The following is a 17,849-nucleotide window of genomic DNA, read 5'->3' as shown; positions in this document are numbered from 1 at the left end:
GAAAGTAAAAGTATAAATCATTTAAAATTCCTTATATTAAGCAAACCAGACGGCACCATTTTCTTGTTATTTTTTTTATTTATGTATAGCCAGGTGCACACTCTAACACTCAGACATAATTTACAAAGGAAGCATTTGTGTTTAGTGAGTCTGCCACATCAGAAGGAAGTTGGGATGACCAGGGATAAGTGTGTGAATTGGAAAAATGTTCTGTCTTGCTTAGCATTCAAAATGTAATGAGTACTTTTGGGTGTAACGGAAAAAGTATAGAGTAAAAAGTAAATTATTTTCTTTAGGAATGTAGTGAAGTAAAAGTTGTCAAATATAAGTAATATAGTACAGATACCCCCAAAAAATACTTAAGTAAAAATACTTTAAAGTACTACTTAAGTGCTTTACACCACTGCTTGTATGTGGTGCATTTCCACATCCAGTACCCAGGTCAGGTCTTCTGTTTGATTCCCTCCGCATTCTCTCAAAATATCTTTCCATGTAACTTACTGTGGTATCTCACAATCGAATCTTCACCATAAAATGAAAACCTGTGTTTACAGTCAAAGATGAATGTGTTTCTGACAGTTTTATATTACAGTGCTAATTGGTGGAGTACTGTGGCTACCAATATCCCTGTGAGCCTTCCATCTCCATGTTGCCAAGGGTTAAGAGTATAAATTGTAGATTAATAATATTACATTGTATTAGACTCTCTAAACTTGTTCTAGGGATTTCTTGGCCAAAATCTTTTAACAGTTTTTTTTTTTATATATATACATTTTGAGATCTGGCTGTGGAACGCCTGCAATACCTCCGCGGAACCCATTTGGAGAACCTCTGATTTATACGTTCATTGTGTGGTCTTGTCGGTTTCCACTCCAATATAAGAGAGATCTCAAAAATGGAGAATGCAGTGATAAGGCTATTACATTTTAGGACATGTGGTTTTGGTTCTGTGATATAGTCTTGAGTGGTTTTGATATGAAAGTGAAACACTCATACTTTCACGTTATCTTTTTTAGCTGATTAGGCCATGTATCTGATTCACCTGGGAATACACTGCCTTCGCCAGAACCTGTTTTATCTCTCTTGACATTCTATAGTTGCATACAGTTGCATAACTGTTTACACAACTGTTTGTCTATGGATTTTGGTGGGGGAAACAAGGTCTAACACATTTTAAAAGTTATCTGATTACTTTACATAATGTGCTGCATTTCAAATTGTTAGTGGATCTGTTAGTGGATTTGGTATTCCACACACCTTTCTTTGTACATAAAATAAAAATGCAACTTCGGTCTGGTCTTCTCAGCTCCCTGGCTTTACTAGTTATCACCTAGTTCTCAAAAATGTAATGTCAGTCAGTGTTTTCGTTTGTCCATGAGGTCAAGGGATTTGTGGTTTGATATTGGCTTGTCTTACTGCCCCTGGGGTAAAGTCTCATAACATTTGTCACATTATTGTTTAATGACACCCACGCTTCAGCCAAAAATGTTTAACTAACCCAAGACAGACTCATTTCCAATGGGAGCAAATTAATCATAGAGGGCAGAACAAGCAAGGAAGTGGGCAGAGCCAAGCACAAGCTAGTGAGATCCTATTGGTGTGTCCCAGCATGTATTTGCATATTTCCATTAGGAAACGCCTAATCTTAAGTGCGTGTGTGCAATGACTCAATTCGTGCTTGCACTTCTTTTAAACAACGCCATTTTTGTAAACTTTGGTAAAGGGCAAACTCTACAAAACATACTCCATTCTGTTTTTAAGAGATTCTAGTTTTGGGAACAGAAAATGGGCTTGTTCTTATCACCATATTTGGGGGTAAGTGGAAATTCCAACCGAATACTTCAGATATTTACATCCGGTGAAACATCTGGCTCATTGTTTTGTCTGAGCTGCTACTACTGACTACATTTTAGAATTTGTTTTATTTAACCTTTATTTAACATTTACTGTAAATGTCAGATAAATTGTGGTATAAATATAATATGGGGGGGATCTAGATAGAACACCTCAATCATGTATATAGCTTGCAGAGAAAATAAATACATTTTCCCCCTCAATGGCCACTTTATGACTAGTTTATGACGGTAATGATAAGCTGTCAAAGAATGGAGAATATAGATGAACGTTTTTTTGGATGAAGGTTGGCGAAAGGATTTAGTAATTCTGCCTTTGAAATGGCTTCCAATCATGCTGTCATACAACAGCATGTATCTTATTAAGTGTATGCCTATTTCTAAAGATGGAGTCTACCCGTTGAATGTCACCTCACCTTCACTGACATTAGTCACAGTATATGTCACTGATGGTACGAGAAGACTACTTTCTGTAAGTGACTTACTACTAACTCGTCCACCTCTGTGACTATTGTCTTGTCTGGGTGGTGCACAAGCATGACCTAACCCCTCATATCCTCACGGTAGAAGGTCATCAATGTTCCAGCAGAGATTCTCACTGGCTCCCGATCACCCTTCCTTGTGAAATTTCACAGTGAGTGGAATGGACACTGAAAATAGCAGGCAAGCAAATGCATAAGAATGTACCCTTCACAGAACTGTCGGTGATACCATGTTAATATGGTTGGGGCGGCAGGTAGCCTAGTGGTTAGAGCATTGGGCCAGTAACCAAATGGTTGCTAGATTGAATGCCTAAGCTGAAAAGGTAAAAATCTGTCGTTCTACTCCTGAACAAGGCAGTTAACCCACTGTTCCTTTAATTTATTTATTTTTATTTTACCGTTATTTTACCAGGTAATTTGACTGAGAACACATTCTCATTTACAGCAACAACCTGGGGAATAGTTACAGGGGAGAGGAGGGGGATGAATGAACCAATTGTAAGCTGGGGATGATTAGGTGACCGTGATGGTATGAGGGACAGCTTGGGAATTTAGCCAGGACACCGGGGTTAACACCCCTACTCTTTCTAGGCTGTTATTGAGAATAAGAATTTGTTCTTAACTGACTTGCCTAGTTAAAGGTTCATAAAAAAATATATATATAGCATGTCAGACTTTCGTCAACAATTTGATATATATGGCATTAATTGACTTGATTTATGAATGATTAAGGGTAATCTAAAGTTGTTTACATTATCTCTTTTGGAATGTCAAGCTCTTTATTGTTGATTGCTTGGATGTTGGCTGGAAGCACGGACACTTTCATAGCCAGCTACTTCAAATCTGATTGCCCAGAGCAAACACTGTTCAGTCAGAAAATGAGTTTCCAGGTATGTAACAACAAACAGATGAACTAAAATGTAACATCTGTTGTAAAAGGTTAAAGATGTAAAGGCTGTAGATGTAACAGTTCAGGCAATATAATGTACATGGACAATAAGTAGTCCCTTTACATTGATATGTCACTGCTTGAAGGTGATAAGCATCAAAGATACAGTGTAAGTGTCCTGTGTTTGTTCAAATGCATCGAGGGTTGATGGTGTTAACAGTGCTGCTTATCTGTTTGACCTTCACTCTTCCTTTCATCTACAAAGGAGGATAGAGTAAGGTGAGCTACAGCAAACATACAGGTCCCCCTCTTACTCTGCCTCACTCTTGCTGTTATGCCCTGCTTTAACTTTAGTTTGCCAGCAGAGGGCATCATATCTTGTTGTAGGATGCAGGCCTCAGTGGAAAAGTGGTTTGATGTAGTGTGTTGTCTATCCAATAACATGTATTCATGGATGCCAAGGGAAGCCAAGCTTCCCCAAAAAATTTACTAAGAAAAAAATATATATATATTTAGTCTCTTTGTTTCCTAATTATCCTCTTCAATTCACAAGAGTCTGAATGTATCTCATCGGAGAAAGCATCCGAGGGAGTGAAACAGCGCCCCTCTGTCTCAGTACGTGTAAGACATTATCTGAGGCTGTCTGGTCAAAAAGAGTATAACGTTACTGCCGCCTATAGTATTGAATGCAAGGGAAGCCAGTTTGGATTTGGCTTCACAGCAATCACATTACACCAAAACCAACAAATAATTTACAGAAAAAAACTTTAATTGTTGTATCTCGTTGTGTTGTTGTCCTCTGGTGGCTAGCTAAATTAGCCATGGATGGAGACAGGGATTTGGACTTCTGGTTTTACTTAATTCTCCGTACTGGCCTATGATTATAACAGCGATTCTGATCTAATCATAAATTCATACGTTGTGTCTCTGGCCTGAGAGGAAGGAAGTTCAATATGTAGCTTGACGTAGTAAGCTAATGTTAACTAGCTGGCTTGGCACATCATTTCCCATGAAAGGAAGTTAGCCTAGCTAGCAAGCAAGGAAGCATTTTAGCCAGGTAGCCTAGGACAACAAAATCTAAAAGCGTGCACTGTATGGCAGAGTCATGAAAGAGAGGAGAACAGCATTGGCGTTTCACTACAAGTAGGGTGAGTCAACATGTTTTTTCTACTTTCACACACCCACCCACACCCACCCCCACACACACACAAAGAAATCAGTGACATGGACAGCCACATCATATCTAGCTTACGTTTATTGGACTAAATGGTTTTTGGTATCTTAGTTGTCACTGTATTAGACTAAGCATAGATTATTTGATGATGTTGAAATGGTGTTGGAATGGTGTTGGATTAGTGGAGGCAGCTCCTGTTTTCTTTGTGACTTGTGGTAACACCTCTGTGGTTCTAAATCAATAGTTGGTTACTAGCCCGAAAATGTGGGAAACATTAACCTGCTTGACCGTGCTGTAGGTCATTTAATACCATATGCTTTGTGGACTTCACCAGACTGCTGTTGCTCTCCGGTTTTGTGATGAAACAAAGGTGTGGTTGAATTTGTTCTGCCACTGTGTCTTCTTCTTGTCACAGTGTCAAGGCATATGAACTAACAGGTTATAGAGCAAACAATGCAATTATCACAATACAGTGATTTTATCCACACACCACTACTGTGCCTGTCATCTCCAGCGTGATGGGGTCCATCTCTGCCTGGGCTGTACTGTCCCAGCCCTGGCTATACTTCAGGCCATAATGGCCTCTCTCAGACCTTCTCCCGACTCCTCCAGGTAAAGCCCAACTGTCATCTACATCTCATACATGATCATACTCTGAAGATGCTGATACTGTAAAATAAGGTTTCTCTAAACTGCTGGTATGGATGTTTGGTTTTTACCTGTGTATGTGTGGATGGATGCTGTGTTTAATGGGGTGCTGTTGTTTTCTGTAAATCCTCTCCATGGCTGTTATGTAAGGTGTGCTTCTATTATTAACCTGTACTCTTACCACTGATTAGCTGTTCTCTCGATGCAGGAGGTGGGTATTTCACTGTTCTCTCGATGCAGGAGGTGGGTATTTCACTGTTCTCTCGATGCAGGAGGTGGGTATTTCACTGTTCTCTCGATGCAGGAGGTGGGTATTTCACTGGATGCAATGGGGAGATTATGGCTGGTTAGTCCACCTTTGGAACTTATGTTATTTTAGTACATATTTGTTTCTATTTGATAGTCAAGCTAAATAACTTAAAGTGCATACATTATCCTAATTTTGTCGTATTAAATGTCACTGTTACTGTGCAGTTAGCTGATTATGACCACTTCCCATCATTGAATAATTGTTGTTTAGAGCCAGAAGTTTTTCCTGACTTTAACAGGAAAATCTCTTCGCCCTATCTATAACTTGGGCCCATAATTTTCATGGCCAGACAGTCAGGAAAAACTATTGGCCCTTCTCATTGCTTTCCACTCGTTTCTATAGTCCCAAAGTCCGGTTCCACAGTCACAAAGTCAGGTTCCACAGTCACCAAGTCAGGTTCCACAGTCACAAAGTCAGGTTCCACTGTCACCAAGTCAGGTTCCACAGCCACAAAGTCAGATTCCCCAGCCACAAAGTCAGATTTCGCAGCCACAAAGTTACATTCCACAGCCACAAAGTCAAAATTGGCTACAAAATTTGCTTTTTGGTCTTAATTTAAAGTTAGTGTTAGGCATAAGGTTAGGTTGAAAATCTAATTTTAAGAAGATAAATTGTAGAAATGGGCATGGTTTGTGACTGTGTCTATAAAAGCTACTGACGACCCTTTCATGTGATGCTCATTTCCTGTTGTGATGCAGTCGGCCATGTTTTTGGGGATTGGTCAGCAGTCTGCCTCACCCCTGGTGGCTGGGGGTGCTGACTGGGTTTCTTCGTAACTTGTTTCATGATTGATAGGTCTGTTGCTTGAATATATCAATTATTTTCAGACAATGCACTTTTTCCATTAATTTTAACATGTATAGCAGGTTAAAGGTGATTGATCACACTTTCTGTAGAAAGAGCTGTCGTTGTTCCATATTCAAAGGTGAAAAGCTTTTCAGCACCAATTTCCTGTTTTGTGATGTTGTGACCTTGTTTCCACAGCGAGTGACCCTGATGACCAGCAGGGGATTCTTGCTTACCACTCAGAGGGCAGCACTTGGGTAACACCATAAGCACAGACTTAAGAGTTATCTCTGTGAAGCTTTGAAGTGATTTGAAGTGTACGGGCCAGTAAGAATTCAGGTTTAAAGCCAATGACGGAAAACTTTAGGATGGAACTCTTCTCCTGAACTTGATATTTTGATGAAGTTGTCTTGGTTTGACTAGATACTGCAAGAAGCTGTACTGTTCATGAGTAAATATTTGGGATTTACTAGTAACTGATTGTGCAAAGTATAATATTGGCCCCCAGAACTCATTAACAGTTTCATATTATGGCTGTCTTGACAGATTGGTGCAAAGAGACCGTTTTTATTTGTTGGATATTATTTAATTGTGCACTTTTGACAATTTAATATAATGTCATCCTTTTTTCACAGGATGCATGGTTCAAAATGGTTGTCTTTGTTATTGGGAATAGCGGATTTCCTGGTCAGCTTTATTTACATCATCGGTGTATTGTGACAACTGTGAGGATGGCCTTTTCATGGTACAGGACAACTCACTGGCAGTTAGAATGATGAAGGATTGTGATTCTTATTCAGATTCAGGCCACAGGCAGATCAAGGCACTGAACCAGATGTACGGCCTCTAGATCGAGGGAAAGGAAATGGTAGGGAATATTTTAAACAAAAACATTTTTACTGGATAGCTTATCAATTTCACATACACATACCAAAAGCATTTTTGTACTATTGATTTTGTGCTAATGTTGTTATCCCAACTTCTCAGGAAAATGCAGAGTACTGTAAATCTATTATCATGATTACAATCTTCACTATAATTAGATAACTATAATTAGTCTATATCTGAACAGAGCAGCTCTGTACTGCATGCCATATAACAAGTTTTTGTCCTCAATGTTATACTCAATATAATGCAGCTAAATTCATACAGGCTACTTTAAATGTAGATCGTGTAATTTCATATAAAAAAATGAATACTGTATAAATTAATCATGCATGAATTTGTAGTTAACTATCCCGTTCTGTGACTACTGTACATGTGATTTTATTTTATTGGTGTTATAGCTAGTGTGGACTTCCCAGTCAATAACCAAATCAACACACACAACCATACACACTTACAGGCACACCCATTTCTAGGTAACAAGAAGACAAGTCAAACATTTTCCTTAATGTCAATACAACTTTATTTTGATGCAGAATTATCAATTGAGAATAACAAAAACAAAACAAAAGCGAAATCTCCATGGAACAACTTAACACTTAAAATAACCGAGAATGCAATTTAAACTTTAAAGTATTCACCTTGGAGTTTTGCATTAGTTTAGTACGTAATACCAGACCACCTGCAAACAAAAGAGATCACATTGTGAAGCATAAAAAACAGTAATATAGTTGAAAAAGGCATCTCAAAATGGCAACGTCAAGTCAAGCTTTGAATATCCCATACTATAAGTGGCTATCATATGAAACATTTTATATGAAGTTAATTATACAGGTAATCATAATATGCATTCTTTATTTTAGAACAATGATAGATTCGTTTTTTACTGCTTTGGATTACCACATTTATCATAATATTCTTATTGCCTCTTTAGTTTAAACTCTATTTAGAAGAAAATACAATACGAAAATACCATAAATATCTTTCTGTTGTGTAACCAAGACAGTACTTAAAAGTATGTAAAGATCTTAACTGAACAATATCGTAATGTACTCATCCGGTAGTCCATCTATATTCATTACATTGTGTCATATCTCTTACAATACCAATTACATATTTTATTTCACAATAACTTTAAAAGTACAGTACCGGTAATGAATATATATATTCAAGCTGTATCAATAATAGAACTGGAAACATCTAACAAAGTTCAGGAAGTTGGCAGCTGTAGAAATATGGAATGGGATTATTCAGGTTTGATGTTCTTCACTCTTGTTCGTGGTTGACAAATAGTCTTGCCTCCCATCTCTGAGCCATGGTATTTTTTTTCCTTGGTAATGTGGAGAGTGATTCTGGGAACTGGGGGAAAGAGTTTCACCTGTAAAACTGCATGCAGTTTCAAGGTGAAAATGGATGGTGTTTAAAATGGTTTGTAATGAATAAACTCTATCAGAAAATGTAATGAACACAATTAAACATGAGCACATGCAATGTTATTTAGTGAGGCATTCAGATGACATTTAGTGAGGCAATCAGATGACAAAATATTTTTTTCTACACTGGTCATGTTTTGCAATTGACATGACAACGAACACCACAAGAGAGTTGACTAAAGCACAAACATTTGATCAGGTGACTAGGCTAACATCTGTTCGTTGATTAATTATTATTGGAGAAGATAGGACATACCCTATGGTCACATGACAGGGTGGAGCGGTCCAGCTTTCGAGTCCTTGATGGGGATGAAGGGGAAGACACACATTTCAGTGGCACTTCTGAAGAAGAAAGAGAAACCATTAATACTCATACATTCATATGCTTAGAGACCTATATCATGAATTTGGACAAGTGGTGACCACTAGTGATGCAATGAAAACACAACACAACACAGCTACAAACCACAAACTCTTTTCCATATTAACTGTGCTCTTCATCAGTCATCAGCACATACCTGCTGTATCAAAGCTCAGGTTCTCCAGGTTGGGGGACACCACAACAGTGTCATACTTCTCCCTGGTGTGCATCTGGCTCCTCTGCCTCCTCCACTCCTCCTCCCTCTGCTTCACCATCTTAATCTCCTGGTCCACCAGGGACATGGAGCTCCGCGAGCGCAGTTTGAAGAAGGGATTGTTGACAAATGTGCTCTCCTGGGTCTCCTGGCAGGAGGCCGAGCTCAGGCAGAACTCTGAGGCGCTCCGAATGATCAGGTTGGACGTCTCTAGAATGATGACGTTGGCTGACGTCTCCAAAGGCCACTCGCTATAACGGCTGGGACCCGGGGAGAGCAGGGATCCTCGGGTGCGGTGCCTTGGGCTGGTGGGGTAGGAGTCTGGCTCCAGGATGATCACGTTTTGGGCGGTCATTTCATGGTAGGTTGCACACCTCGGTGTGGGTGAGGGGGAGGTGGCTATGGAGAAGGTTGGGGTTTTTGCGTCGGGAGACCTCAATGGCCTGCATCCGGGATCACTAGAGTCAAACATCTTCCGTTTCTCCTCCACCTCCTGGCAAAAACCTTTCCCGTACTTGCCGGGGTAGAGAGTGGTTGGTCTGGGATGTGCAGATGATTCTCCAGCTTGACCCTGTTTCGCGATCCCTCTCTCCCGCCTGAAGTTTTCCTCGCGCTCTATGGTCTGTCGTATCTCCCTTTCGACAGGGTTGTCTGAGTCCTCGTAAGGGGACCTGTAGCTGAGGTCATCCAGACCTGAGTCTTCTGAACATGGGCTGAACTGGGTGTGATGAAAGTCACCCAGGGCGAGGCTGTCGAGTTCGGTGTCCCTCCTGGGTCGGTCGATGTTCCTGACGGGTGTGTACATGGCGCTGTGACCTCCCTGGCACATCCCCTGCTGTCTGACAGTGGGCTGGTGGACCTGGACCTGTCCTTTGGTCTGCTCCTCCATTTGGCGCCACTGCTTCCGAGCCCCCTGGAAGTCCACATGCTCTGTACTAACGTTCTTGCTCGTCATTTCTTGTATCACACAGTAGTCTTGAGGAACCTTCTTGTCAGAGCTTACAGAAGAGCTTGCAGATGTAGAATGACGTACTTTGCAAGCTCCGCCTTGGCTGGCCTCTTCCTCATCCTCTGGAATCTCTGATAAGACCTTGAACTGGCCAGAGGACATATCTTGTTCTTGGATCTCGCATTCTGTGGGGCAATCGGGTTGTTCAAGCTCGTGAGGACTGTCTGCAGTTTCATCCTTGGTCCCATTCTCTGCCTCCCCTGCAGCTTTATCCTTCTCGAAAGCATCTTGAGCATTTCCGTCACACCTTTCTTCCTTGTTGACTGTAGATGCAAAAGTGGACCTCCATTGGTCGTCAGTCTCGCTGTCTGATGACACGATGGCCATTTCTACCTGCAGACAGTCACTCAGGTCGTCTCGGTCAAGGTCATGACAGGACCCCGTAGAAACGTCAGAGGAGACCTCCTCTCGGATAAGCTGCTCCAAGATGGACTCTTGTGTCACCGTCACTTCTGATGGAGCAGAGTTGTCCACGTCATCTTCTGCAAGCAGGTCTTCCACCTTGCAAACGGGTTCACTCTCAAATATACTTGAGGAGTTGAGTAACTCTTTTAGACTGAAGTCATCTTGTCCTGTCCCAAAGTTGAGAATCCCCTCCTCTCTGTTTCCATCCCCATTTTCATCATCCTCGTCTGGTTCATCCACTGACGTTTTTATGTTCTCTTTTGTTCCTCTGTATTCTGCGAAAGGTTCTTGGTCACATTCTTCCTCGCTCTCACTAAGCAGGCGTCTCTGGTCCTCCGTTTCCCCAGAATCCATTTTATAGTCTGTTAGGTCGTCCATCTCTGAAAGCTGGCTGGTCTCCATGGCTACGGCCCCAGAGTGGGATTCTTGTTCTTGTTGTTTCTCTTGTGGAGTGTCGCTGGCACTGGCACTGCAGCTCTCTCTCACTTCATTCCCCTTTATCCTCTTCACTCCAGCTGTGGCTCTCTATGGAAGTCAAATAAAACATGTTAAGGGTAGAATAAGGCGGAGACACAAAAAACAACCTGTATCTGAATAGATCAATGGATAGCCTACTGAACCTGGTATGATGTATTTTTGTCTTTCTTCGATGGCTCTTTTGATGAAGTGTGGTGGTGAGTGGAATTCCTTATATAGTGAATCTCAAATTAAGTAATGCCTATACCAGCCAGTACCTTCAGTTCCATGTAAAATATATAGTTTATCCTTATAGGTGGTATAATGTTATCCTTTTAACACCCACCACAGTAACTGGTTAACTGGTTATCATTTTGGTATGACACACCAGGGTTTCACCACGCCACTTTCATTTCATCAAAACACTGTCTTCACTCTGGTGCTCACAGAGGGTGGGAGGAAATCTTTTGAAAGCATAAAACACCATGAGACATGCTTCAAACCGAGCATGGCTTCGCTGTAAGTGGGTGAGAATTAGCATGATTTTGATAGTTTCATAGTCAAACGTGATTCTGCCAGGAATAACATGTTGATGTCAAAAAGAACATAAAAAAAACACAGAAAATGGCTAGGTGAAGGGAGATGGGCTTGTTCTCATACATACTGTATGTATTTAGATGAACGTTTGGAAAAGGTTTTCATACAATAGATGCAAGCTGTCTACATACAGTACATGTATGCATGAAATATGGTGACCAGACCATTTTCTGAGGCCCTTAATAACAGTTTACATGTGATTAAAACTGACTTCTTGATTAGGGGATGTAAGCAAATCAGCCCACACAATAGCCCTAATCAACATACCTAGCTATTGTTAAGACAACATTTATTGCATAGTGAATACACCCACACACCAACACTGATAATTCACACCATTGGAGTTGGCATAGGCTACAGTCCACCAGTTGGACAGCACTTCTTTTTCAAGTGAAGCTGTGTAGCGTGCTTATTGCCCAAGTTGTTTGAAAGCTTGGAAACCCCATATCTGCAAATAATCAACTGTTGCTTTATCTGAAGAAAAACAAAAACATGCGGAAAGCATTGCACATGTTTTTGAGGGTGTGCGTTTGTTTGTTTGTTTACGCACATGTTGCAAACATGTGGCACTGCATACTGTGACAATGGCATTGGGCAGAGAACAGAATAAACCCATCTGAAAGAACAAATTGGATCCATTATGTAAGGATGAAGTACCTCGGCCCCCGTCATTTCGGTTGTGTCCCAATAGCGTTTGAACATTGGGTCCTGGTACTGCAGTACAGGGAATCAGTACATTCGAGCCCTCAGGGCATCCAACCCAGCCTCCATCCACCACACTGTACTAAGACCTGAATTCAACCTGTACTGGTCATTCATCCATAATGCTGTATCAATCCTAATGCTGATGGTTGGAGTGATTTCTTTGAAGCTCTTAACCTGCACTAGTTTTGCTTCTCCAGCGCACCACCATACAAACTATTCCTCCCATATACTGGTGTTTCTGAGTGCTTCCTGGATGGAGATCAGGTCCACTTGGTGTGAATCTCTTAGCAAACATGCTGTACTGTATATGGTATAAATATAGCTTTGGAACGGTTGCCTAGAAACTTGCTGATATGAAAATCCAAGCCCTCCTGGGAGCAGCTTGTAAGAGAGATGCCTTTTCATATTGTTTATCCTCTGGGTCATATTTAATGTACATAGAGCAGTATTAAATGTACAGTAAGCTCTCTGCAATACCAGTAATGGCTAGATCTGCCAGATGGACAAGATTTATCTTGAATGATACAGCAGGGACATGGGTTGAAAAGTAGGGTAGCCTAACCCACTGGCCACACCACGTCATTTCATCATGGAAATGTGTCTAATTTTTGGTTGAGACGTTCAATCAATGAAATTTCAACCTTTATTTACCCACTCAAAAAGACAGCCAGAAGTTTGTTGAATTCCCAATGTGTTATCATATGCGTTCAACCATCTAAAAGCACAACCAAATGACCTGGATTGTAGTTGAGATTATATTACAATAGTTGTTCATTTGTTAATTATATTTGTTAATATATAATATCATGAATTTGTTAATATTTGTTAATTAATATTGTGAAGATCTCCACAGACCTGTGACCTTTGCATGCTATCCTGAACATGCACACTTTCTATGATGACATAATAAGACTTTTAGAGTTAGAGTAACCTCTAAATGTGGCCATGGATGAGTTGAATAAAAGCTGTTACATAGCCTTAACTTTAGGCTATTGACTGTATTACAAAAGTCATATTGAATTGTGTTGGTTGACAAACAACTATCAACATTTTAAAGGAGATGTATCTAATGCTTGGATCATTTCATCTGAGCCACTGGCTTAGTCCTGTTCTTTAGCTTTTATTTTTGCTTTTGTTGGAGACGTGAATCCAACATGTAGACAAGTTAATAGGCTATTTACTTTATTGCAAAAGTGAGATTGAATTGTGTTTGGTTGTCAACACAACCAAATATCTCCATCTCAACCAAAAATCGAAGTAAGAAAACAGGACTATATCAAATCAAACTTCAAATGCACTTTAAATAAAGTTTTATTTGATTTATTCCTGTTCTTTTAACTTCAATTTTCTAGTTGAAATGGAGACGTGAATCCAACATATTAAATTTGGCATTCACTAAAGCTTGAAACCCCAGGCCTATATGTATTGTTTATTTTCGTTGAACCCTGGGCTGAATTGAAACAATAGCTTTTGATTTCTTTGCAAACGCTTATACAGTATGGTTAAATTTCATTTGCACTGTTAAACCTACCCTTTGGAATGACTTCGATAGCAATAGTGAATATATTTAGTTATTAAGAAATCTCTAAATAATCATTCTCACTGTAACACATTGGTAGTAGTTAGTGACAAATATCAAAGCTGGGCTTGGTTAAACCCCTGGGTGGGAGACCAAATGCAATAGCTGTAGATACTTTTGCTCTCCAGTAGGAGGTTCTGCTAAGCTTATTGTTTTTTTCTGATACTGGATATAACGTTGAAGATCTGATGTACAAAGAAACATATTTTATACAAGGTTGAAAATTGGTTACCATGATGACATAATTCTGTGGTTGAAATGTCACCCTCAAAACAACAGTTTTGATGACTTTTTGCAAATCCAATGTATTTTCCATTTAGATTCCACATCACAATACCTTGACAAATGACGTTGAAAAAACATTGATTCAACCAGGTTGTGCCCAGTGGGAAGCTTTACTTTACACACACAAATATTTGACTGAATAGCATTATGAATGTTTACATGTACAGTTTGAAAATGCAATGAGAAGGAAATCTTTGAGTGCTTTGCAGAAGGTCAAATTACCACAGGCCTAGGGATAGATTCACCTGCCAGGCTATCAGCAACTAATTTCACCTGCATGGCCATGTATCTTTGTGTTGTCCATGTGTACTGTTATATCATGACCACGTGGCCTGCTGTAGGTGTATGGACCCGCACATCCTACAGGTAATGTGTTCTGTTTTCTACTCAATCATTGCAAAATGGAGTCTGTGGTCTGCACAGCCAAGATAGGTTAACGGCTTTGATCGTCTGCAGACACAACAAGGATGATATCAACAGCTGGTTACAGTAGGATGAAATCCCTCAGTTCTGTTTATGTGGGAGGTGGAAAATATAACTGAAAGATGATTTGATTGTTGAGTATGAGGAGAGTCCCTCACACCCCTTCCCTTGTTACATCAAAGGTTGAGTGATGCACTCTGAATAACCTGTTCACAATTTTCCCAGGATACCCAACCAATGGGAAAAGGATCCACCATTTGCAGTGATACAGAATGAGAAAATTCAATTATAGGAAACCTCAGAGAGTAAATATGTTTATGAGAATGAATTGCTTGAATTGAATTGCCATAATATAAAGTGACATTTTTTTTCTCTTCATAAAGGCAAACTACCTGTCATATGGCTGAGGACCAAAGACATGTTGGACAACAGATAAAATAGTCACGCGCAAAATGCTTAGGATACCCCACTGCGCAAATTACAGACATTTCCACCATTCTGCAGGGTGATATAGATAGCAAATAGACATGCACCGACCAGGCAAATGCCCAGCATAGTGACAGATAAACTCACGTGCCGTAGCCGAGCAAAATCCATGCGATTTATGTACCCATCCAAGCCTTGAGCATGCTGCCAATCAAAACAAGCTGGCCGTGGCGAAAATATACAGTATACTTGGATATGATAACATATCTAGTACCTACCAGCAGCCTCCAACAGAGCAACCAGAAGGATATCATCTCCAACTTACCGAAGCGACCACATATTATTTGAACTACATTCACGGGTAGAGAACTCAACCAAGCGGCCACCCGTTGCGAGTAATTCATAGGTTTAATTTGAAGGAGGAAGAGATTCGCGTTTATGTGGATGTGTGTGGTGGGTGTCGGTCGGAATTATCGATTCGCAAGGCAAATTTGTCTGAAGTTAACTAGAGCAGACGCAATAAGTATTGGCATAAACGCCACTGAAATGCATTGCATCGCCCGCGACCCCCCGCGCTTCTCTCACAGCATCCTGCCCAATCCCCATACAGATAGATACGTTGGGCGCGTATGCATCCGCTACTGCAGCATCCAGCTGTCGCCCCCGGGCTCCTTCTCTTTCAGAGACCAGCTATGGAGCGTTTGCTTTTGCCTGCACTTTTTAGAACCCTGTCGATTTCCATGACCAACGTCACTGCTGCCCTGAAATCATTAGCTCACTGATTATTCATTGTGGTCAATTGAAATCCTTTTCCATAAAGGGCTTCAGTGTTTTACCAGCTGTCAGGTTTTGTCCATACAATTATTTCAATTGACTGACCCCTAAGTTCATTGCTTGGGCTGTCTGGGTTATAGTATTAATATTCTGTGACTAAGTGAAGTCTCTGGTGAGGGTACATGTATTGAAGAATAACCCCTAGACACAGATAACTCACTGCTGTTAAAAAGCCATTAAAATCTGGATAAATGATGGATCTTTAAGTGAGGTGGATGCGAGTGCCATGGCAGGACTGGCTTTTTAATCTTTTTAAGCTCCACTTTTGTTCTGTGTCCAACATTTGGGATCAGTCGTTCATTTTGGGCATGCTGTGATAAATGAGGCAGTATGCCTATTATTAAAGGTGTTCAATTAATCTGTTTTTTATGTTTTTGTTTTTTATGTTTTTTTATGTTTTTCTTTCTGCTTGCATTTTCTATTTCAACAAAAGCCACCATATCTACCCCATATGCTAAACAAAATGTATACAAAGCACAGTTAGTTTTAGTGGCCCAAATTGGCTAAAATGGCATACCCTGGATATATCTCTGTCTCTTGTAATGTGAATGGCCTGTAAACTCTGACTTTTTGAGTTCCAGGGGGGCATTCCAGCTATACAAAATACCTGCAACTGTATGTCAGAGTAGCTTTCAAAAGCGCTTCCTCAACTCACTACAACTTTTCTCAGCCCTCCATCCAGCATTAAAACCTATAAAACACATTTTTAAAAAAACACTACTCTCAGTCTTAAACCAGTGGTCAGCTTGACAACCTCTCCAGTGTATGCAGGAATGCTCAGTGCTGCTGTGAGTGTTTCTACAGTTTAATCCACCCTCACTCAATGTTCTCCTCAGCTCAGCTGGCTCACTGGAGCAGAGCTTTGTTTCTCTCCACTTCAACCACACACTGAAGCCACAGTAAGAACAGAATCAACCAAATACCAATAACACAACCTACTTATGTTAAAGCAGAGCTCTCTCCTCCTCTTTTCTCACACTCTAGCCTACATCTCGATCTTTCTCTCCCCCTCTCTCACTTTTTCTCTCTGTATCTCTCTTTCCCTGTTTTTCTCAAACACTCTCCATCTTTATCACTCTTTTTGCCTTCCAGAACACAATCCCAGCAGTACTAACTCAATACTCTGAACTGGTAACCATCTCTACAAGACTGTCAAGTGCGAAGCACATTTTTGTGACCTTCCTACTTTGGTCACCGTCTCTAAAGTGTCGCTAATGGTCATCAGCCTGATGCTGAATAACTAGGTGATGACCAAACGTCATGTTGTCCTACTGCTCTCTTACCTCCCAGGGTCTTTCCACAGTGATTCGGGCTCGGACTGGTCCAGTGGTGGAGTGATGAAGTGGAGTGTGCCTGTCTGCATCTGTTTGACACACACACAGAGTCACCACAGCGGCAGGCAGCGACACAAATCGGGTGCGTGGAAATCAGCCAATCACGAAACAGAAGCTTTGGTGACAGTTGTGTGTGCAACATGCGTTCACAGGCTCACACATTGAATATCACAAGCTCAGGGAAGCTACACGGTAAATACACTGACTGTACAAAACATTCAGAATATTGAGTTACACCCCCTTTAGCCCTCAGAACTGCCTCAATTCGTTGGGGCATGGACTCTACGAGGTGTCGAAAGCATTCCACAGGGATGCTGGCCCATGGTGACTCCAATACTTCCCAGAGTTGTGTCAAGTTGGCTGGATGTACTTTGGGTGGTGGACCATTCTTGAGACACACAGGAAACTGTTGAGTGTGAAAAACCCAGCAGCGTTGCAGTTCTTGACATAAACCGGTGTGCCTGGCACCTACTACCATACGCTGTTCAAAGGCACTTAAATATTTTGTCTTACCCATTCACCCTCTGAATGGCACACATACACAATCAATGTCTCAATTGTCTCAATGCTTAAAAATCCTTCTTTAACCTGTCTCCTGCCCTTCATCTACACTGATTGAATTGGATTTAACAAGTGACATCAAAATGGGATCATAACTTTCACCTGGATTCACCTGGTCAGTCTGTCATGGAAAGAGCAGGTGTTCCTAATGTTTTGTGCACTCAGTGTAGCTCTTGCACACACACACACACACACACACA

The 17,849-nt window shown here is 40.8% G+C and overlaps 1 protein-coding gene across 6 annotated transcripts; it reads right to left on the bottom strand.

The window, feature by feature from the left end:
* Window positions 1–7,526: 7,526 nt before the first annotated feature.
* si:ch211-153l6.6 (uncharacterized) lies at window positions 7,527–17,303 on the bottom strand. 6 transcript variants are annotated; one of them, XM_029725992.1, is made up of 4 exons: window positions 17,038–17,303; window positions 8,979–10,974; window positions 8,717–8,802; window positions 7,527–8,386 (listed from the first exon to the last, which is right to left on the bottom strand). In XM_029725992.1, the coding sequence occupies exons 2-4, from the start codon at window positions 10,849–10,851 to the stop codon at window positions 8,294–8,296; spliced, it is 2,052 nt and encodes a 683-aa protein (XP_029581852.1). In that variant the 5' UTR covers window positions 10,852–10,974; window positions 17,038–17,303; the 3' UTR covers window positions 7,527–8,293. The 6 variants fall into 6 exon arrangements, with proteins under 6 accessions (XP_029581852.1, XP_029581850.1, XP_029581849.1 ...); XM_029725990.1 differs by lacking the exon at window positions 17,038–17,303 and adding an exon at window positions 15,199–15,760 and having other exon boundaries at window positions 7,527–8,413; XM_029725989.1 differs by lacking the exon at window positions 17,038–17,303 and adding an exon at window positions 15,199–15,759.
* Window positions 17,304–17,849: the final 546 nt, after the last annotated feature.

The sequence above is a fragment of the Salmo trutta genome, chromosome 31 (assembly GCF_901001165.1).
Source record: "Salmo trutta chromosome 31, fSalTru1.1, whole genome shotgun sequence".
In the NCBI taxonomy this organism is placed as follows: Eukaryota; Metazoa; Chordata; class Actinopteri; order Salmoniformes; family Salmonidae; genus Salmo; species Salmo trutta.
Note: the sequence above shows the minus strand (reverse complement) of the source record. Positions and strands in the feature narration are given on the sequence as shown.